Source organism: Aulonocara stuartgranti (genome assembly GCF_965226115.1).
Source record: "Aulonocara stuartgranti genome assembly, chromosome: 8".
NCBI lineage: Eukaryota > Metazoa > Chordata > Actinopteri > Cichliformes > Cichlidae > Aulonocara > Aulonocara stuartgranti.
This window is the reverse complement of record NC_138959.1, coordinates 9221317-9244198: the sequence shown is the minus strand read 5'-3', so window position 1 is coordinate 9244198 and position 22882 is coordinate 9221317. Positions and strand designations below refer to the sequence as shown.

At 39.4% G+C, this 22882-nt stretch overlaps 1 protein-coding gene across 2 annotated transcripts in view; it reads left to right on the top strand.

Annotated features, from left to right (window-relative positions):
- pgs1 (phosphatidylglycerophosphate synthase 1) overlaps positions 1-22882 on the top strand; it is a 46892-nt gene that overhangs the window by 7190 nt on the left and 16820 nt on the right. The window contains exons 2-5 of one of the 2 annotated variants that reach the window (XM_082543290.1): positions 5516-5726; positions 16789-16866; positions 21673-21772; positions 21861-22050. In XM_082543290.1, the coding sequence (XP_082399416.1) occupies positions 5516-5726; positions 16789-16866; positions 21673-21772; positions 21861-22050 (579 nt within the window). Of the gene's footprint in view, positions 1-5515; positions 5727-11809; positions 11947-16788; positions 16867-21672; positions 21773-21860; positions 22051-22882 lie in introns of those variants that run through there. The other variant, XM_082543291.1, reaches the window with a different exon arrangement.

The window sequence follows — 22882 nt, the reverse complement described above, 5'->3', positions numbered from 1 at the left end:
AAAACTGTACCATGGCCAAGACCAAAGAGCTTTCCAAGGATGTCCGGGACAAGATTGTGCACAAGGCTGGAATGGGCTAGAAGACCATCGCCAAGCAGCTGGGTGAGATAGTGAAAATAGTTGGTGTGATTAATGGCAAATGGAAGAACCATAGAATAACTGCCAAGCTTCCTAGGTCTGGAGCTCCACGCAAAATCTCACCTCATGGAGTTTCAATGATAATGAGAACAGTGTGAAACCAGAAGGAGAACAACTCTGGAGGAACTTGTGAGTGATCTAAAGGCAGCTGAGACTGTAGTCACCTAGAAAAGAGTTGGTAAAGCAGTTGGTAACTGCAGTGCCTGCAAGGTCCCTCTGCTCAACAAAACATTTGTTTTATTGAAAAATCTTTGAAAACAATAAAAGCAGATCATGATAGCTGAGGGTTTGACTCATAACCGATGATAAATTATAAACTATTGCAGATGCAGAAGATGCCACACATGAGTAGTCATTCCTGCCGCACTTATTTGAAGTCCACAAAATCTGATGATGAATTTTACAGCACTGAGACCCAAGTGGACCCAAATGAAAACTATAGCACCTGTTTAAGGCTACGTTCACACTAGAGATGGACCGATCCGATATTACGTATCGGTATCGGTCCGATACTGACCTAAATTACTGGATCGGATATCGGAGAAAAATAAAAAATGTAATCCGATCCATTAAATATCACGAAAGCACCTCACAAAACTTGCAACACACCGTAACTCACCTCAGAACGTTAGCAGTCGGAGCAGTATGCATCACGTGATAGAGCAGCTGTGGCATGCGGGACCTGTCGGTGGTCTGGATAGCATTTGGAGCTTCGCTAGCAACCTGGCATTTCATCTCCGACAAAGTTATCCCCGAGAGAAGTAAAGCACGTGTGTAAGTCCATCTCTGAATGTTTGTAAAGCATTCCCACGTTAAGCTTAACGAGCGACTGCCTCTCGCTCTCCGGCTGCTACTTCAATCGTGAAACTGCTTAATGATCAGCTGATCGGCTTTTCTGTCGCGAGTCCGTGACTCTAGTTTGCTTTTGGCCCACTTTGCACCAGAAAGAGGAAACCAGCGGCTGAACAACAGCAGCACGTTTAAGCTTGATAAGCTGTTGTTACAATTTATTTAATATTACTTTCTACACCAGGATCTTTTTCTACGTAGCTGACGCTGGTAACTGTGCAGGGGCGGATCTAGCAAAGTTTAGCCAGGGGGGCCGATAGGGCATTAACTGGGAAAAGGGGGCACAAAGACATACTTTTCTTTCTTATTCTCATTTAAAATGTCGAGCTTTTAATAAATAATTATCTGACACCCAAAGTTTTAATTTGATGTAAAATGAATAGAAGTCAATTACTGTATATAGTGACTATTAAGTCTAATATATATACCCTAGTAAGCTATAGTACTTTTTACTTTGGGAAGGTACCATCTGTGCAGTCTGCAATTTTGTTGAAGAAAGATGTTGAATCTATTTAATATTTCTTGAAAAAGAATTGATTTCTGTGCATTTTTTTTTCACACTGCATCAAATTAAGGTTGATTACGTCGATTAAGCATCATGAGGTGGAGCGTGAGGGGTGGTTCCCTATTTTTTATTTATTTATTTTTGTTGTTGCTGGGAGTTGGAACCCTATTAGTTAGGTTGCTTAATATTTACGCTAAGTACTCTTTAAAATACCAGAATAGGGAGGATGGTGTAGGTCTAAGTTTATTAGATTGATCAGTATTGCTGAACTATGAAATATTTTTTTTGTATACAGGTATAACAGAATAGCTTTAGTGTAGTTGTTGTTTTAAACTTGAGTATGAACTTGCAGACTTGCAAAATGCAGCAAGATATTTTAAAAAACAGTTTTGTTGATTAAAAAACACTATATCGGATTCATATCGGTATCGGCAGATATCCAAATTTATGATATCGGTATCGGTATCGGACATAAAAAAGTGGTATCGTGCCATCTCTAGTTCACACTGCAGGCGAAAGCGCATCAAATCCGATTTTTTTTTTTTTTTTTTTTTTTTTTGAACCCTATGCGACCTATATCCGATCATGGTATGACAGTGTGAACGGCACAAATCCAATATTTTCAAGTCCGAAGTCTTTATATTAAGGGCCATCAGTCAAACAATGTTGTGTGTTCTGGGTCTAAACAGAGCGCGTTGTGTGTGACGTCTTCTTTTGTGCATGCGGGCCGCTTTGAGCGTTCACAATAGAGCGCGTTTGCTGTCGCATTTTATTTGTAGTGTGAACAAGCAGACAAAAAAATCGGATTTGATCAAAAAATCTGAATTGAGCATTAAGACCTGCAGTGTGAACGTAGCCTAAGACTTCAGAGGGTGAAGCAGATTTCCTTGAACTGGAATTTGCACTCAGCTGATTAAATGGAATAAACAAATGTGAAATGACCTCGTCATTCCCCAGCCTGGCTGGAAGCAAATCTGGACTCTAATGAAGTAGCAAAAGTATAGAAAAGGGATTTTGCTGAGATGAAATGCAAACCAGTATGTATGGCACAATCGTTGTAAGTCCTGGATCCACCAGGTGTGTTTTGACATTACACAAATTTTCCTGTGTGTTGTTCCAACCTTCTTGAAACAAGCTGCTGGCTTCAACTTCAAAATGAGCTCTAGTTTCCAAAAAACACCGACACTGATACGTTTCCTTTTGTGCCGGTTTCAAATGATTCTGCAACTGAAGTGAATTTGAGCCAAAACGTTTATTTTGGCAAGCTGCAAGTTATACTTAAGTATATTCTCTGTTCATATATTCCACATTTTGATGCCATCACTACAAAAAAAATATTTTCTTGGCCCTGAGAATGTTTTAAAAACATTAAATTGTTTAAAAAAAATAATAATTTTGGCCTTAGAATTGTGGGAGGTGTCCACTGGAAAATAAAATGCTGATTGGTGACCCAGTTTAAATAATAAAGTAGCAGTCCTTCTTACTGACAGGTGTTTCTATGATCTCCTCTCCATATTTTATGGCCGTGAAAAAGGCTAACAGAAATAACTGTCTGTATAATGTGACAGAACCCAAAGACCCTTTCACAAAAGTGATGAAATCAGTGAAAAGTGATTTCAGCACTTCTCTGAAACGGATTAAAAATGTAACTTCTTGTGCTCTTTAATTAGACTTGACCTGGTGTACCTAATAAATGGGGACTTGGGCGTGCTCTGAGTACTTGTAGAAGTGAGTCTTACTACTCAGCAGCCACCTTCATAACAACTTTATGCACTTAATGAGGAATTATTTTGAAGCATTATGTAAATTATCTTTATTTCAAAGGCCACTGGGACATAATAACTCCATGTATAATATCATGAGTTAAACCTGATTTAAAAAAAAAAAAGAAGAAATTTGCTGATTTTGGCTTAAAATAAGATTCTTTGTTAAACTTTTGCTCCCCTGGATCTTATACTTGTACCGCCATCTGTGCTGCTGCAGAATTCTCTGCTAGATTTCAATTAATCATTTATCGAGTGCCATGTCCTCTCTTGTCTCCGGTGTAACATCCTGGTTATTCCTAATTTATAGGAAGTTTTACTGTAGTGTGTTTGTGTGCTTGTAAAAAGCTCTGACGTCATTGACACTTGAGATGCTGAAAGACGGCACAAAAAGACAATACCTCCAAAATGATTCTCTTCCTGTGATCGTCTCCACAAGTAATCTGGGCCACAACAAGTAGATTTTCCTTGAAATCCACATGTAAAGCTCGATTTTCTTACACACTTTTAAAGGGAAGAATGCAAATGGATTGACAAAACTTTTCTAGTGTTGCTGACTAGTCACTTGCTTTAGACTACAAAACATTACACTGAGATTAGCAATTTTAAAGCTTTTAATACAGATTGGGTTAAATAATTTTATAACCTCGATGTTGACACCGTTCTGTAGCTTGATGGAAAATACATGCTGTGTAACTTTCATGATGATTTCAAAGTTCACCGTCATTCCTGGAAGCAGCAGCTTGCATAACAAAGTCACCATAAGGTCCACCTTCAGAGGAAGAGTTTGATAAATGATTGAACGTTTCAGCTGCTGGATGAGATTGTTGCGTCAGCCACTTAACAGAAGAACAATTCATCTTTAACTCATTTTGAAATATAACTTCCTCTGTAATTTTGGCAAGCAGAATTTATATTCACAGTGGTGTTTCTAAAATTTTGTACAACCCAAGTGAATAGTATTCAATTTAAGTACTTATTAAAACACAGATATATTAAGAGTAAATTAATTAATTTCGCTTTACTGGTTGATCCTTTCCCAACCTCAGTTAAGGTCACAAGCTCTGGGTAGTGAACTTAAGAGGTGAGGAGCTCACCTACTCCATCTCCAAGCATGAGCAGCTGATTAGCCTCAGCATCTGACTAGGATGCCTAGGTGTCTCTCACCCCAACTGATGGCCCCCGCGGAGGTTTCTTCCTGTTAAAAGGGATTTTTTTCCTTCTCTCTGTCACCAAAGTGCTTGGTCATAGGGGGTCATGTGATTGTTGGGTTTTTCCTCTGTATGTATTATTGTAGGGTCTACCTTACAATATAAAGCCCCTTGAGGCGACTGTTGTGATTTGGTGCTGTACAAATAAAATTGAATTGAATTGAACTAGGTGGTGAGCTGTTTCAGTTATGTCCTACCAGGAGGAGGCCTTGGAGCAGACATGTTGAGGGATTACATCTCTTGGCTGGTTCGGGAACTTTGGTGTCCCTGCCCAAGAGCTGGAGAGGAAAGACTTGGCGTCTCTTCTTGGATGGATTATATTAATTATAAATCTGTATGTTATTTAATAATCAAATAATTGCTGTCTATCTGTAAAATGGCCGTCAGGTCATTAACATAATCCTTTGAAAGCGATGGGAAATTGTGCAGATTTAATGTTATGTTTAATATACTTTTATGGAAAACAAAATGGTGTCATGAGTTGCCAGCCAAATAATATTCAGTAGGTTTGTTACAGGTTATCATCAAAAGGAAATGATAAATCCTTGGATGTGGGAAACTGTTCTTTTTAAAACTTCTTTACAAACTTTGTGTGTGATTTAGGTTCCCTACGTCATTACAGCTCTCATTATGACGTCATCTATTTAGTTATGGTAAAAACATTACTGCAAATGCAGCCGCCTAATTACAAATCTTTGCTCGAGGGATTCTGCTATTGATGATCACCTGTAATACATAAATGTAATGGAATGTGGTGGAGTGTAAATGGGAGCTGAGTTATTAATTATTGATAAGTTATTATTCGAGTCATATGGATTGCCTTGAACTGCCAGCTGATCGAGGCACCAATTGAAATCATACAAGAGCTCTAAGCTGTTATGGAGCGTCTGTTCTTTGATAACTTGATTTTTATGCCTTTTTTATTTTTCAGTTTTAACCCGCCCCTGTGGGGTTGAAAGAAAATTGATCAGACTATTTTCTAGTTGCTTTGATTAGATCATTATCAACATGAAATGAGTTTCCTGCTCTACTTTCCGTGTTTCCTGCAGGTCCTCCGTGCTCCTTCTTGCCCCTCTTCTGGCTGAAACCGACCCAGCCCCTCATCGCGTCTCCAGGCCCACCAGCTCAGCCGGAGCCCAGCAAACAGAAGGTCTTTGCAGCCACTTCCGATGGATGGCAGAGCATGTACCAGCCTTCCGGGTGCCAGGTTCCCACATCCACATTCTGACGTCACCTGACCAATTCTACCAGGCAATGAAGGTCTGTCTCAGAGCATGTTAGCTGGTTTGACTACACAGGATTTATTTTAAAAATGAGAACAAAGCTCTAGTCTGTTCAATATGAAACTTGATAGATGTGTGTTGACTTTTAATACACGTATCACTATGAAATTCCACAAGGTAACCAAGGAAGCGTTATTATCACAGTAGACTCTTCTCTGTGTACTCTGCTGCAGTGTCCACATTGCAGGTGACAATGATTAATTGTTCAAACATGTTTTAGTTGATGCTGACGAGAACTTGAGGAGGAAACTGGCATCCAGACATAATTTTTCTGGTATAAACAATCTGGAAAAACAAGGTACTTTTTAAACACTAAAATAAAAACTTGAGGTCACATGTTAATTCCCGTCTTAAGAAGATGATATCAGATTCACGTGTTCCCATAATGTGGTTTAAGTTTCAGTTCTAAATACCTCACATTCAGTGTTCCCTCTAATATTTCACGTGTCTGAGCAAACACACAAACTCCCTGAGCGGTCCCTTGGACCACTGTGAGCAACAGCAGACGTGTACACTGTGGTCACGCCAGCATCAAATCCATCCAAGTTACATGGTTTATTAAAATAATCAAATTACAGCATTTATGTTAGACTACTTTTAAGTGCTTTAGCCCACTTACAATGAAAATTAAAAAAAAATCTTGTTCATGACCTGTGTAGTATGTTAACACTATTGGAAGTAAAAATAACTCCAATTTTGAAAACAAAACTTTTTTAAATTAATTAATTAATTTTTTTTTATAAAGCGTCTGTAGTCTGGGAGAGAGTCCTGTAACTCTGTCTGCAAAATACAGTAAATAATGACCAATGTTGGGCAATTAATTATATAGTTACTTCTTCAAAAAAAGTAACTGAGTTATGCAAACAACAAAGTTTTTTGCAGCTGTTTACCTAAATATTCAGCCAAAGCATTTTCTAAATAAACATTTCAAACTATTTACAGAACAATCAGAATCAGAATCAGAAAGGGTTTTATTGCCAAATGTTGAGCAGGTTTACAACATTAGGAAATTGCTGCGGTGCTTCAGTGCAAACATACTGTCATAAATTGCGCTTAAATAGACATGAAAAAATAAAAGTAAGAATAAGAATTAAAAGTGCTACGTAGAAAGTAGAGATGGACCGATCCGATATTACGTATCGGTATCGGTCCGATACTGACCTAAATTACTGGATCGGATATCGGAGAAAAATAAAAAATGTAATCCGATCCATTAAATATCACGAAAGCACCTCACAAAACTTGCAACACGCCGTAACTCACCTCAGAACGTTAGCAGTCGGAGCAGTATGCGTCACGTGATAGAGCGGCTGTGGCATGCGGGACCTGTCGGTGGTCTGGATAGCATTTGGAGCTTCGCTAGCAACCTGGCATTTCATCTCCGACAAAGTTATCCCCGAGAGAAGTAAAGCAAGTGTGTAAGTCCATCTCTGAATGTTTGTAAAGCATTCCCACGTTAAGCTTAACGAGCGACTGCCTCTCGCTCTCCGGCTGCTACTTCAATCGTGAAACTGCTTAAATGATCAGCTGATCGGCTTTTCTGTCGCGAGTCTGTCTCTCTTGTTTGTTTTTGGTCCACTTTGCACCAGAAAGAGGAAACCAGCGGCTGAACAACAGCAGCATGTTTAAGCTTGATCAGCTGTTGTTAGAATGTATTTAATATTACTTTCTACTCCAGGATCTTTTTCTACGTAGCTGACGGCTGGTAACTGTGCAGGGGCGGATCTAGCAAAGTTTAGCCAGGGGGGCCGATAGGGCATTAACTGGGAAAAGGGGGCACAAAGACATACTTTTCTTTCTTATTCTCATTTAAAATGTCGAGCTTTTAATAAATAATTATCTGACACCCAAAGTTTTAATTTGATGTAAAATGAATAGAAGTCAATTACTGTATATAGTGACTATTAAGTCTAATATATATACCCTAGTAAGCTATAGTACTTTTTACTTTGGGAAGGTACCATCTGTGCAGTCTGCAATTTTGTTGAAGAAAGATGTTGAATCTATTTAATATTTCTTGAAAAAGAATTGATTTCTGTGCATTTTTTTTCCACACTGCATCAAATTAAGGTTGATTACGTCGATTAAGCATCATGAGGTGGAGCGTGAGGGGTGGTTCCCTATTTTTTATTTATTTATTTTTGTTGTTGCTGGGAGTTGGAACCCTATTAGTTAGGTTGCTTAATATTTACGCTAAGTACTCTTTAAAATACCAGAATAGGGAGGATGGTGTAGGTCTAAGTTTATTAGATTGATCAGTATTGCTGAACTATGAAATATTTTTTTTGTATACAGGTATAACAGAATAGCTTTAGTGTAGTTGTTGTTTTAAACTTGAGTATGAACTTGCAGACTTGCAAAATGCAGCAAGATATTTTAAAAAACAGTTTTGTTGATTAAAAAACACTATATCGGATTCATATCGGTATCGGCAGATATCCAAATTTATGATATCGGTATCGGTATCGGACATAAAAAAGTGGTATCGTGCCATCTCTAGTAGAAAGATATATGCATGAGTGCAGGTGGTGATCAGTGCCAAACATGGAATGATGCAGTGAACACAGCGTAGGGTCATGTGTTAGTGGTGGGAACAGTCGTACGTTTATTGTTCATGTGTCCAACAGCAGAGGGGAAGAAACTGTTCTTATGGCGAGAGGTTCTGGTGCGAATGGACCGGAGCCTCCTGCCTGAGGGGAGCAGGTCAGCTGTTCTGCATCAAATTTGATGCCACACAAATTATTTGTGCCACTCCAAAAAATTATTTCTGTCCACTATGAGATAAAGGAGGACAACAGCCTGATACCTGCAGGCCTGACAACAGGAGATATATCACTCCTGTAACACCTGTAACATTCAGCAGTCGCCTCATTGTTCTGACACACACAACAAAACTATTGACTACACTACACACTAACTACACAAGATTTGCGCTAAACATCGCAAATCTCTCACATCTCAAAACACCGCCGTCACTCTTAAAACTTCCCTCCTTCCTAAACAACTGGTCATGGCCATATTGTCATATCATTTTTTTGATTGGTCGACATGGTACATTTTTCCACCAATAGGAAAGGCTGCGGAGTTTTTTTTTTGGTTTTGTTTTTGCTCACAGGTGGAGAGTGCTTTCCAGCGTTTTCCTTATGAAACGCCATTTTTACCGTTTCTTCCCGCAGTAAATATAAACAACGATAGTATTCAGGAAGAAAACCAAGCATTTCATATATTTTTATCATAACTCTGATTTTACGTGGCCTATCAACACAATTTAAAAACTGGTATAAAGTCCACACTTTTCCCGTCAATTGTTCCGTCTGTCCTGCTCACATCTCCAATGGTTGTACACGTTGTCATTAACGTGGCTTCACTCCACATCAGCCACGCCGCTTTGCTAGCCAAAACACCGGTGTCGGCACATAAGGACGCTGTCATAGCCTGTCAACGACGTTGATTAGCTGCGTATATACGAATGTGAATCACATTGGCTGGACTATGGGATAAGGTGGCATCGTTCTAATCCCATACGGGAGCAGCCTGTCACTTACTAACACTGCAAAACAGAATTGTTAAAGTATTAATTTTAATTTCAATTCAGGTTGGATTTTTTTTTTGTGCGCAACGCAGATGTGCCAGCAGTGCGCAATTGCGCATGCGCGCAGATTAGAGGGAACATTGCTCACATTGTTCATTTTTTATTCTGGTTTTAACACTCTACAAATGGGTTCTTTTAGTTTCAGTAGTTTTAAATGTAGATGTTGACATCTTTCCTTCTGCTGCCGTGTGTAACTTTTTAGAAGTAACTATTTATTACACAGCGTGCTGCGGGGAAAAGCCTGTTCTAACGTTTGAGTCTAAGGTTTATTTTTTAGCACCTAGGCCCTATTTCAGGAAGCCGGTTTAGAAAACTCAGAGTGAAAAAAGATACTCAGGGTTGAGTAACCCCGAACTGTCCAACTCGGAATATTCGGTTTCAGAAAGGCTGATAACAATTAGTTCAGTCAACGCGGAGTTGCTTTAACCCCAAGTTAAACGCGCGCACGAGGATACATAAAGCCCTGATTAGTGGAGCACAGATTAAGCGAGTCACCATGGAGACGGAGGGAAAGAAGGCGCGGTCAATGTATTTTACAGCACTTGAGGCCGAAATTCTGATGGCAGCATATGCCGATAACATGCAAATTTTGCGGAAAAAAAGTAACACAGCCTCAGCTGCAAAAGAAAGGGTGCATGCATGGCAAAACATAGCCGACAGAGTCAATGCGTGAGTGTTAATTTAAACATTGATCTAGGGATTTCCACCCATTTAACACGTTATTTTATTATATTTTATACATTTTATTTTGTGATGTGACGTGAGCGCAGGTGCAACCCAACAGGCCCCAAACGTTCCTGGCAGCAAGTAAAAATGAAATATAAAAATATAGTCCAAACAGGTAAGGTGTAATTGTATCATGGGCCATAGTGCTTGGTCTGTTTGTCCGATGTAAATCAATTGCAGTTAGAGGCTACATTAATTTCCCCTCTGTAAGCACTTATTGAAATTATCTGAGCACATTACAAGTACATATTTGCTTACTCTGTATGCTCAAATGTGACCCGTTATAGCCAACAGAAAAAAAAGCGGAGGCCCGAAAAACAGGTGGAGGTCGTCCACCACAGAGGCTGAGCAGTTGGCTTCCATATTTGTGATAATGTTGGCAGCATCACATATGATCTTCACAGTGCAGAGAACACAAATTACCATCCATTACTATGATGAAATAATTTGTTAGTTTGAAATGCTACAGGGAGCTATGTACCTGTACATTAATGCTGTGGAAAGACTTCCTGTTCACATAGTCTCCTTCATTTACTGAAGGAGCAATGATTGGAATGTGAGTGCCATCTATACAGCCAATCACGCCTGGGAACCGTGAAAATAAATGTAAAATTTAAGTAGTAGTTCAAGTATCACCACATCATGAATTAAGTTTCGTTCATCCTGATACCTGCAATTTTGTGGCATCCCTCTTTGATAAATCTTGTGGGTCTATGACCGGGGAACACCACAGACGAGTACAGGAGACGTTTCAGTGTAACTGTAACATTCCTGACTGCCCGACAGACGGTAGCCTTGGAAACGTGCTCAGCGTAACCAATATTATACAGAAAGCTCCCGTTTGCAAAAAACCGAAGTGCAATACAAATAATATGTACAGAACTGAGAGTCCGCGATGTGTCACATGAGCAATATTAGGCCTGAGGATGTTATTCAAATAAATTATAGATTGTGCTGAAAAACGGTAACGTTCACACAGGAAATCATCAGGAAATGATAAAATGTCCAAACGCGCTCTAATCACTCTCTCCCGGCGGAGAGCTCTGCGGAGAATTTGGGCTTCAACATCTACTGGCTCTTCAAGGAAGGGGCACGCCATGTCTGACACTTCCTACAGTCAGGTTTCTGACAAAGAGGCGGAGAAGGTCAGGGTTAGTTGAAGTAAACCTGCTAGGGGGCAGGTTAGCTTCACGGAGTGTGTCGTCATAGTAACTCACTCAGAATTAATCTAAACTCGCTTTGTGAAACCGAAAACCCAGAGTTTTCGTTAACTTAGGGTATACTTACTCAGAGTTTGCACTAAACCCGCTTCCTGAAATCGGGCCCTGGCGGCTCTTTTTTACTTCTCATCCGTAAACGATCTGCTCTTTCACGTGATTCAGTTTATTTTGAAAAGTCTCAACAGGATCTTGAGCTTTATTGTGAAAGGTTTATGTGGAACATAAACAAGCGGACACTCGATGGTGTTACCGTCGTTGTTGCTAACCACAACGCATAAAAACAGGCGCTTGTCCGTCAGTAGTGTGGTTATATAAAATATAAGAGAAAGAGAAAACTTTAAGAAATGAATATAGCCACTACAGTGACCATCAAAACGATGAAAAAATATTTTGCCGTAACCAGTTTATTTTGTGACACCACGAAACAAACGATAGCATAAAATGAAACATAGACGTTTTTATATCGTCATCCGATATATATCGTTATATTGAACAGCCCTAGTTGGCTACTTCGCGGGTTTCACCTGTCGTGGGTTATTTTTAGAATGTAACTCCTGCGACAAACCAATCAGCACTGTATGTTTTTTCAGTCTTAAACGAAGGATTACATGCTGGAGTAAATGGTGCCATTCAGTTATAGTGTGAGAAAGACGAGATATGTGAGTTGAGTTTTTTTTATTTACGGCTGTAAGTAGGCTCTGTGCCCAAACTTTATTTACTTCTGAGAAGTTGAGACTCGTCCAGGAAGTATATTTCACACATAAAATCCACAGTTGCAGGCTTTGCGGCTGAAAAATGAAGCTAACATAGAATTGCCAAAAAGCGGTTTCTGGAATTGGTTTCCAAAAGCAAACCGATCCCCACCGATTCTCATCTTAGAATATCCCGACTACAGCTGTAACTAAAACAAACAGTTTACAATCTGGTACAAAAATGTTCTATCTTTTATAACAAATTTACCCGTCCATAAACATTTGATTACTTTATTTTAAATAACTTGTCACTTTACATTTTGTTAAAATTAAAGTTGGTATTGCGAGTGAATTGTCAGCTTAATTAGGAACTCTCCACTGTGTTTGTGGCGTTGGTGCCTTTTTGAAGCATTTTAACATAATTGAAGATAGAAATATTAGGGGTGCAACGATACACAAAATTCAGGGTTCGGTTCGATACTTTGGTGTCACGGTTAGATATTTTTTCGAAAAAATGTTCATGCTTTTTTAATTTATTTATTAAAATGATAAATATATATTTTAACTCAAACATAACAGTTTTTTTTTTTTAAATGTAATGTTGCTGAAACAACAAAAGGATAAAATAATAAATCTATCTGATTGAGAAATCACTCATCTTTGGAAAAGAGAGTTTATTACAGAGAAATGGCTCTTTCCAAAATAAAAGCTATACTATACGCTTCTTCTGGGCTATATTCTCAGCAGCATATTAAACATCTCAGGTCCCCATAAGGAGAATCATGTGCTAACGGCTGTCTAAATGACTCTGGTGAAGTTTGTAGCATGCATGCTTGTTGTTTTTGTCTGCTTCCACTTGTCTTTGCACTAGGATGATGTCGGCGTAAATGTGCAGTCATATTCGTTGTGTTCCCACTAGTGCTGTCAGCGTTAATCTGAAATGACGTTAACACCACAACACGGCAAATCTCCGTTAACGAGCTACCGCGGAGCGCCCCGTGCGTGGGGCGTCAACACGTTAACAAGCAAACTGCGCTAACACACTAGTTCCCACCCATGTAATTGAGCATTGCGTGGCACATCCGACATACTGTTTTACTTTTGTCCATGACGCGCTTACCTTCAGGGTCATACGTCACATGAAGACTAAAATAGTTCCAAAGACTAGATCTGAATGAGGGTGGGGGAGATTCAATTTGCCATGTTGCAACAAGCTTAGCTTCTGTCTTGCTAGCTTGCGCTGCGCTCGACAGTGCAGCTTAGGCGGAGTAGTCGAACGCAGATCCACTGAGCTGTCAACACAGACAGCATCGTCAGAAGAAAAGTTGATAAAATAAATTAAAAATTTTGTATTGTTTGATACATATGCGTACCGAACCGAAAGCACTGTATCAAACGGTTCAATATCGATATCGTTGCACCCCTAAGAAATATAGATTACTGTGCAGAGAAGTTTACTAACAGCACTTTCAAAGTCTGTACTTCAGTTTTAGTGAGTTAGATTGTGCTTGTTACTTAGCACTGATTATCCGGTTTATGTATTTGTTATGTGCAACTATTCAATTTATGGATCCCGTTTGCTTAAGCAAACAGCATTGGTGGCGGTTCTTGCACGTTAACTGATAACTTGGTACTCGTGTTCCAGATGCCCAGTTCCATCTTGTAAAATCAAACTCGGCGACAACCACAATGGCGAAGTTGTAGTTTCAAAACAGGATTTTACAAATCGATGGGTGACATCACAGTGGCTACAGTCTGTACTATATAGTATTTGGTAACATCCCAGTAAGTATAGTTTACTTTGCTCTTAGTTGAGACAGTTTAGAGGGGGAACTGCTTTGAAGAAAATGTGCAGAGATTTCGATGATAGTTGCAGACTATTATTTACCCGATGGTGGATGAGGAATGATAAATTTAAATGCCTCACTCTCTTAAATAATGAAATAAAATAACTGAAACACCTTTTAAAATGCTGAAATTTCTGTATTTCTGATAGGATAATCCTGAAAGAAAGTCTGACTTTTACAGTGTAGTAAATAGATAAACCAAAACTGAAACACTGTGTGCAGAGTCACAGTGAGTAAACGCATCAAAATAAAGCTCAACTATTAAAAAGATGTTGTTTTTTTTTTTTAATGAAATAACTACGCCACCACATTGAAGTCCTTTCATATTTCTTAGAACAAGGGGGCATTTAAAGCTTCAAAGAACAAAAACACATGATTTTCTTCCAAGTTACACATCACCCATGTGACTTTCAGGCAGGATCCTCCTTCATGCAAATCCACAGTTAGACTTGAACAATAAGAGATTTGTTATATGCAAGAAATTGGCTCTTAATTCTACTTAGGAAGAATTTCTGTTTCATTTTATTATCACTTGGAGCTCAGATGCAATCACAGTGCTTCTATAAATATAAATGTATATTAGAAGGTTTGAAAACGGTGCATGAAATATAAAGCATTTTAATGGTCAAACGTGTCATATTTGCATAAGAAAAACTATTGATGTTAAAAGGATGTTACCGGAATGTGTTGAATGGGTGTGATTATGTTGACTTTTCCTCATTGCTGGGAAGGTTTCACCTGAAAGTATTTTTAGATCACCTCTGGCACAAAATCTACTCTTTCCGGTTTCGTCACTTACGGTCAGAAGACTGTTTTTATCACTTGTAGTTGAATGATCAAGTCGCAACCTTTGTGGCATGAGAAGCCAAAAGAAAGAGGAACTTTTGTGGTTGTCTAACTGGTATTTAAACAAGCAAGAAGATCTTGCTGCATTAAGGTGCAGAAATATTTAAGGATTTTTTTTGTTATTCACTAAGATGTGCGTGCTTTAAAGGGACACTTCCCACAAATTGTAAAACATCGTGGTATTTCTTCTGCCCTGAGTGTTAATAATAATCTCCACAGACGGTAAAAGGAATTTTGTTTTTAATTACGGTTTAGTCTACCTTTTAAAGAAATCATACCTGTTTTTAAAATCTGACATTTAAAAAAATATTTTTTTAAGCAAAACCAAATAAATGTTAGTTTTACAATTTTTGTGTCTTACAAAAATGTAAATGATTCTTTTGAATTTTAGGGTATCATTCTGGGTTTGAGAAAATCAAACTTAACATTTATCATTGTTTTTTTGTTTTTTTTTAATCTTCTCATAACCCTTTTATATGGGAATCTAACTAGATGATAACTTGAAGGAGGATTTTTTTATTTTAAGTTCTTTGAATGCCCTGAAAACGTTATTCCCACTCAGGGAAAGGATAAATGATTTGTGACTCCTTAACTTATGTGATATTATTTGTTTACTTAACCAGGAGTTATAGATCAGCATAATTACTCATTTCAGGCAGCGTGTTGGTGCAGCCCAGTTAGCCCTGTCGCCTCATGGCAGGTAGGAGTCTGTGTGGAGTTTGTATGTTCTGCCTTTATGGGTTCTCACAGGTTTTCTGGCTTCCTCCTTCAGTGCAGAGAGATGCATATTAGGTTATTTGGTGCTTGGAGCTAGAAAAATGGTGGTAAAGAATAAGGGGTATAGCACTGTATGGATGTATGGTTAAGTGCTCTGAGTGGTCAGTAAGACTAGAAGACTGCTGTATAAATGCTACTCCATTTCCATTTTGGGTTGTTTTTCTGGACAGCTGATGTTTAGATTCCCGATATTCTCACTGGTTTTGGTCTCTTAATGGCCTCTGAGGGGGAAAAAGTTGATCCTGTAGCTGTCTAGTGGCTCACTGTGTTCAGCAGGTAGTCACTAAGTGTGTGAGTCTGCCATTTAGTGATGAACAGGTAGTTTATACACAGATGGCTCCTTTGGTTTTTGAACAATGATACAGTTTTTGAAGTTTTTGCCTCCGTACACCACCACAGCTGATTTTAAGAAACAGTCAAGATGAGATTCAAGCGCAGGCTTTCAGCTTTACTTCAAGGGTTGTTTTTATTGTTTAGAAATTAAAGTATTTTTTTTCCTCACAACATCTTCTCAAGTCAGTCGAGTTGTGGAGGTGGCCAGAGTCAAGAGATGTTTTGTGAATGTAAATACAAAGGGCTTACAAAAAAGATGCGCACCACTGATTGCATTCAAGAACAGGAAGCCCAGATTAGGCTTTACCAGAAATCATCAGAAGGAGCCTGCCCTGTTCTGGGAAAGACATCCTTTGGACAGATGAGGCCCAGATAAACTTATAGTAGAAAGATGAGAAGAGTAAAGTACGAAAGTAAAAGGTATTCATACTTTGCCATAGTCATGTTTCCAGTGACTTCCAGTAGAACCAGGCCACTTACCAGGATGAATGAGGTGTATTGGACTAAATTCTGTGCTCAAAAAAGCAAAGAAATTAGATATTCTTCCATGGCCCCATCAGTCACCTGATCTCAGCCCAATACAGCATCCTTCAGTCTTTAGGATAACCCTGCAAAGTGTGTGTGTGTGTGTGTGTGTGTGTGTGTGTGTGTGTGTGTGTATAAATACCAGTCCATCAGCACTATAAATGATTTCATAATGTCACTAAAATGTAAAACATGAAATTCCTTATGTTTTGTTTTTTTTCTTTTCTTTTTTTTAAAATTACTGACAGTTGGGAGATTATTTTTTTTTCCACCATAAACACTGTTTCCTTTTCTTATTTGTCAGTCTCATGATTGAGACCTTGTGCCCCAGGCCAGGTGCCTGCATGTGGCTACAGGAAATGTAACTCCCGTGAATACGTTATCATTTCCTAGTATCAGCTCCTGCCCACATAGACTTACACTCACATTCACTGTTGGGATTCCTTATTTGTATTTTTTTTTTTCTCTCCTTTTACCGTAGGCTCGCATCAAGACTGCACAGAGGCGGGTGGTGATGGCCTCCCTCTATCTGGGAACCGGTCAGCTGGAGCAGGAGCTGGTGAGAAAAGTGGCATTTACGCAAGCATGTGCGTGTGTGTCTCTATGTTTTCACAACACTAGAGAATTTAGTTCTGGGCAGGTGAGAACAATACCATTACTGGCCAGAGATGCCAGAAAGTATGAGTCAGACTTCTCTTCCAGGACGCCCACTGCGTGGTTTGTTCAGAATGACAATGTACTCCAGACCAACTACAAGGAATGACCCCAAAATGCAAGGGTTTATGGGTATAAGGAGACCAGCATTGGCATGTGACAGCCTGCTGTGCTTCATGCTTGAAAAGCCTAGCATAACAACATTAACCCAAAGCAAACCACAGTCTGGAATGATGCTCGTATTTGGCGTTTTTTCATGTTTTTTCAATCTGGTACAAGCAGCAGTGGAGAGGGTGAAATACAGCAAAAAGGCACAGACAAGCCAGCATGCTTAATTACAGTTAAAAGCATTGGGATCAGCTGTGAGTGCTGCCAAACTCTGTAACCTCACAGGATGATGGATTACTAGAAATGTGAGTCAATACGATTTTATTTTCAAGCCTGGGTTTGCTTGAAATTGGACTCGATGAACTGAAGTGCATGCAGTGCAAAAATGTGAGTCTGTTCTTTGGTTTAGACAAAGGAATGCAAATATCAGGTGCAGTTTCAACGTAAAGCCTAGATACACCAACGCAGCCCTGATCCCAGGCTCGGCACAGACTAGATGGTATTCGGTCACGCCTGGAGAGCATATTTACTTAAGTTGTGGTGCAGCCAGTGGGAACAATCTGATATTTGAGGGCAAGGCATGTTTATCTTGAACGTGCTATATGCAAAAGTTATGCAGCGTGCTTATAGTTGTAGATTTTAGGCTAGAGTATTTTGCTTCATGCATTTGCACTTGCAGATAAGCTTTCCCGTTATTCTTTTTGTTTATAGGAGGCATTAAAGAGTCAAGCATTGGACAAGAGGATGGCAAACTAGTAAACAGATATAAATAATACAGGGTCCCCTGTCATAGGGGAAAAAACGGGGCACAACTTAGGCAGACGGCAACCACACACACACACAAGCAAAGAACATAGTGCCACACAGGCAGGTTTGAATCCAGAACCCTCTTACAGTCAATGCTAACAGCCAGACCAGTGCTGGTCTTCAGTATGATCCCCGCTCCACCAAACGTTACATTGTGCACAAAGCAGTCAGACAAGTACCGTTGGCCAAGCTGCCAGAACTCCCACATGGGGAAGCATGATTCATCACTACAGAGAACTTGTTTCCCAGTGGTTTGGTTGTGTTCAAGTAGCTTTAACCTACTAGTAAAATTAGCCCAGTATCCCCCAGATCCCATAGAATATGAATTAGTACAGTTTTAATGCAGAAAATCACATCTAGTGGTTTGGAAACCGACAGCAAACAAATCGATAAAGACGAATCTTGGTTATTTGTCCGAATATAGAGCTACGGTAGCCTACAGATAGATTACTCCATCAAAAATCAATGCGTGCCCCACCTGACACCCATCAGAATCTGCAGATTTATGTAATATGCAGTAATTTTATTATGTTTAATGAAGCAATGCGAGTTATAGGCCCCTCAAAGGACAGCAAATCCAGGTGTCGCAACCTAAAGCTAGAAGTTTCTGTTCAACACAGGTTTTTACGTTTTTTGCAGCCAACTTTGAGCATCAGTTTCATGGCATATATCAAAGTTTAAACAGCAGAAATAGAGCAATTTAATGTCTATGAAGTAGAGTAACAGAAGCAATCTTTAGTATCCTGAATATTTTATCTGTTTTCACAAGAGAAAACTTGAAAAAGTGCATTTTGGGTCACTGAATAACACTATGAGGAATAGCTGGTTGGTCAACACAACTGTTAACATATAAAAACTCTCCTTTTTTATTTTATTTCCTGGCCATGGTTTCCTCTGTGACAGAAGTCGATGTTAAAAATGCACATTTTGGATTAAGCTTAAGGAACCTTTAGCTCTTAAAAGTCTTCAAATCATAAAGATAAAATTTTTCCAGGTGTCATCAAATGCAGTAAAGCTTCTAGGTTTTTAATTTCCTCATGAGACACCCCCCCCCCCCCCCCCCCCCCCAAAATCTCTCTGCTGCCCCTCCTTTATCTGTCAGGTTGAATTGTTTCCTAAAACATAAAAGGAGCAACATCTCCTCCATGGTGTGTGTCTGCAGGCCTGGGCTAAGTGTGCCTGCTTAAGATTGACTGCAATAGAGGACTCTTTGTTTTTGTTTTTAAATCTACATTTAATAGTATTAGGCGTTTGAGGCAGTCTTGCAGAGAATGATAACAAAATGCTGGTTCTCAGCTTCACAGAAATAAACAGTTTTTTCCTTAGAGCTCCCACTCATTGTCAGATTTACGCCTCAAGGAACTTCCAGAGCTGGAAGTGTTGGTGGTCCCTAAAGAGCTCTCTACTGGAAAGGCGAAATGTTTTACTGGCATGTAAACAGACACTGCGGGGTGACGCATTGTGAATGTATTTGGGCACCAGATGCACAATTTAGCAGAAGTAAAACAGCGCTTGTTTCATATCAGTAGGGATCCAAATACCAAGCAGGCCACAAAAAAGACTTCGCTCGCCACCAGTGGCGTCCTCTGTCGAGCAGCCGTTTCCTCTTTGTGTGCCGGGGTGAGTCATTTTTTCCCACGCTCAGTAAGCGGACAATAAAACGGAGCTGATGTTTGATAAATACTGAGAATTAATCAATTGTCATTCACCCGTTTCCTTGTACTGTGTCTCCATCTTGGAACTTTCACTGGAAATGACATTAAAAAAAGGATGAGAACACGGGGAGGAGAAAAAAATAAGAGCTTTAAATGCCCTTCAAGATGACTAGAAAACTATTCCAGAAGAACACTTAAAGAAATTAAAGGAAAGCTTAACTAATAAAGTTCACATTGTTTTGAAGAATAAAGGTGGTCATACCAAATATTGTACAAACCTTTATTTATTTATTTTTGGCTTATATGCTTCCATGTATGTTTGGACGTTTCATTTTCATTTTGCACATTTCCCGTTATCCTAGAAAAAAAATAGAGAAATAAACTTTAATCTTTACTAATGATTAAACTCTTTTCTGTGCAGTTTTCTTACACTCACTCTAACCTATCATGCCAGATGTCCTCCCCTCTCAGAGCCTGGTTGTGCTGGAGGTTACTTCCTGTTAACAGGGAGTTTTTCCTTCCCACTCTCACTAAGTGCTTGCTCATAGTGGTTTTTGTTGTTGTTGTTTTTTTTCTTTTTTGCACAGCAAAGGTGTTTAGAATCACCTTCCAATGTCTTCACTCTGTAAGTAATCTGTCGTTATTGTGGCTGTATTTCCCTTTCTTTGTGGTAGCTGGTTTTTCCCATATCAAATACTCTCAGCATGAGAGAGATGATGAGAGGTTACGCTGTTTTGAGCCACATTAAAGCTTCCCTCATTTCTTAACATTGTTAAATAAAAGTTAAACTTTCGATTAGTGCCTGTCCTGTAGTGTTAACTTGAACCAGGGAAAAAATAATGTTGTAAATGGCACATAATGAATACCTTTTTCTTTTTCTTTTTTTCTGTGACTTTACAGTAGGTTAAAATATTTTCTGATGTTTCGAGAACTGCATAAAATGGCTGTTTTATATATTTAACCAGAAAATTTCCTTAACCTCCTGAGACCCAAACGCTTTCATGGCATGCATTTTTAATTTCTCTTCGCTATTTGGGCTGATTGGGACCTGATAAATGTAAAAACAAAGGATTATCTTTTTACCTTTATGTAGTTTCTGAGAAGAGGATATCAGGCCCTTGTAGAGCAAAATTTTGTATTGTGGTCAAGACAACCCAAAATGTGATATCCACATATGTAGATGCCAGGTCCTAAGAGGTTAAATTTAAATCTTTTTCATGGGAGATCTGGGTAAGAAGGCACACCTTAAACATCTTATTTCATCTGTCAAACAGCTGCAAATCCAAAGATAATCCATTTACAATCAAAATGTGATTCAGTTTTATTTATATTGTACGGTAAAGACACTACAATAATACAGAGTAAACCCCAAGAATCAGACAGCCCCCTATGAGCAAGCACTTGGCAACAGTGGGAAGGAAAAACTTCCTTTTAACAGGAAGAAGTCTGCAGCAGGACCAGGCTCGGGGAGGAACAACCATCTGCTGTGATGGTTGGGGGTGAGGGGAGGGAAACGGGACAAAAGACACACTGTGGTGAACCTGTTTATTATCATCACATCTTCTCAGGGAGGACTTTCCCACTATTCCCGTAATTTGTGTGAATACAGCGGCAGATGGGAAGCTTGCAAAATTCTGTAGGTGTTGAGTTAGATGGAAATGGGCTTATCGCTCTTAATCCCACACTTTAAGGGTAGTAGCTCGAGGCTTCGTCAGCGAATTACTGAAACGCACATTACTCAAGTCTCTGACTGAAGTGTCTGCCACAATAACCAAGTCACCCTGGAGAACAATTTTCTGTGCCTTACAGCATCTGTTCTAAAAGTGTGGGTCACAGCACAACGCTTCTGTTGTAGTCAAAACTTTCCTGACACAGACAAATGTAGCAAGTGTGGAGAAATGCACACTCACTAAAGATTAGAAACCGTAAACCACCACTAAAAATAACAGTAATCAGAATCAACTACCGCATGCAACTGACACATGGCAGTCCCTAGGGAAGTCTGGGTTTTTTTGTGCAGCCCTCGATCACATGTTAAACTCTTTCTTAAAGGAATTACATGCTAAGTTGATGCAGAATTCTTTTAACTGGGGTTTGTGTGTGTGTGTGTGTGTGTGTGTTTGTTTTTGTTTTTTTTAAAGGTGGACTGTATGGAGGAAGCCCTCCAATGTTCCCAGGACAACAGCCAGTCTCCAGACCTGAAAGTCTCCATATTGCTTGACTACACACGCGGATCACGAGGTTGTTAGCGGTTTCCTGCACTTGGTTAGCACAGAACTCCCCGCTCATCATCCTGATTGTATTTGTGTGACTTGTGTTTCACGTGCAGGAAAGATTAACTCAAGGACCATGCTGCTACCTCTGCTGCAGCGCTTCACATCTCAGATGAGGGTATCTCTGTACCACACTCCAGATTTGAGGGGGCTGCTGCGCTTGCTAGTCCCCCAGCGCTTCAACGAGACCATCGGAGTCCAGCACATCAAAGTCTACCTGTTTGATGACAGCATCATCATCAGTGGGTATGTTGGTGCCAGTATGACCTTTTTCCACACTCCCTGTGTGTTTGTTTGAATTCAGAGTGAAGTTTAAAATAAAGTTGTCCCACCTCCAGGCAACTGTTTTCACAAGCTGCAGGTGCTTACTGGATTAGCTTAAAAATGTTTTCAGTGCTTGTTTTGACGTGCAGTATTCGGGGAAAACGGAGCTCAGTGGGAGCTGCTCCACAGCCAGTGGGCACAGTGCTGCTGTGGTTTCCAGTCCATTTCTCTTCAGAACATAAAATGGCATGCTGACCTTATTCTGCCAAACTGGTGAAAATATTACAGTTACTTTGATGATACCCTCAAAACGGTAATGCATTAGTGTGCAGGAGGAGCAGGGAGAGCAAGGGGTCCTGATGCCCTTTGTTCTAAAAAATCCAATGTTGTCCTCCTTTGTGCATCATTGTAAACACAGCCGTATAATGTTAACTAATGTATTAATATGCAGGGTTGCAATACTTTGGAATTTTTTTACTATTATTTTCCTTTCCTTTAGTTTAGTTTTTCTTAGTAAGTAAAAACTAGATTAAAAAACTAAAGTAGGGGTTTTAATACGCATTTGGTGAGGTCAATAATAATATCAGAATCAGTGCTAGAGAACATACTTGCTGGGAGTTGACTCAGTCATGACCTCCCAGTGTCTGCGCCAAAGCCTCCTCACACTAAATGTGTAACTACGGGCATATGTTAAAAGCAGACAATTTAATAAAAAAAACATGTTTTCGTTTCAACTGAGTCATTTTTTTTAACCCCGGTTTAATTTTTAGTTTCCTTTTAGTTACCAACAGCAACTGTGACTGTTTGCCAATTA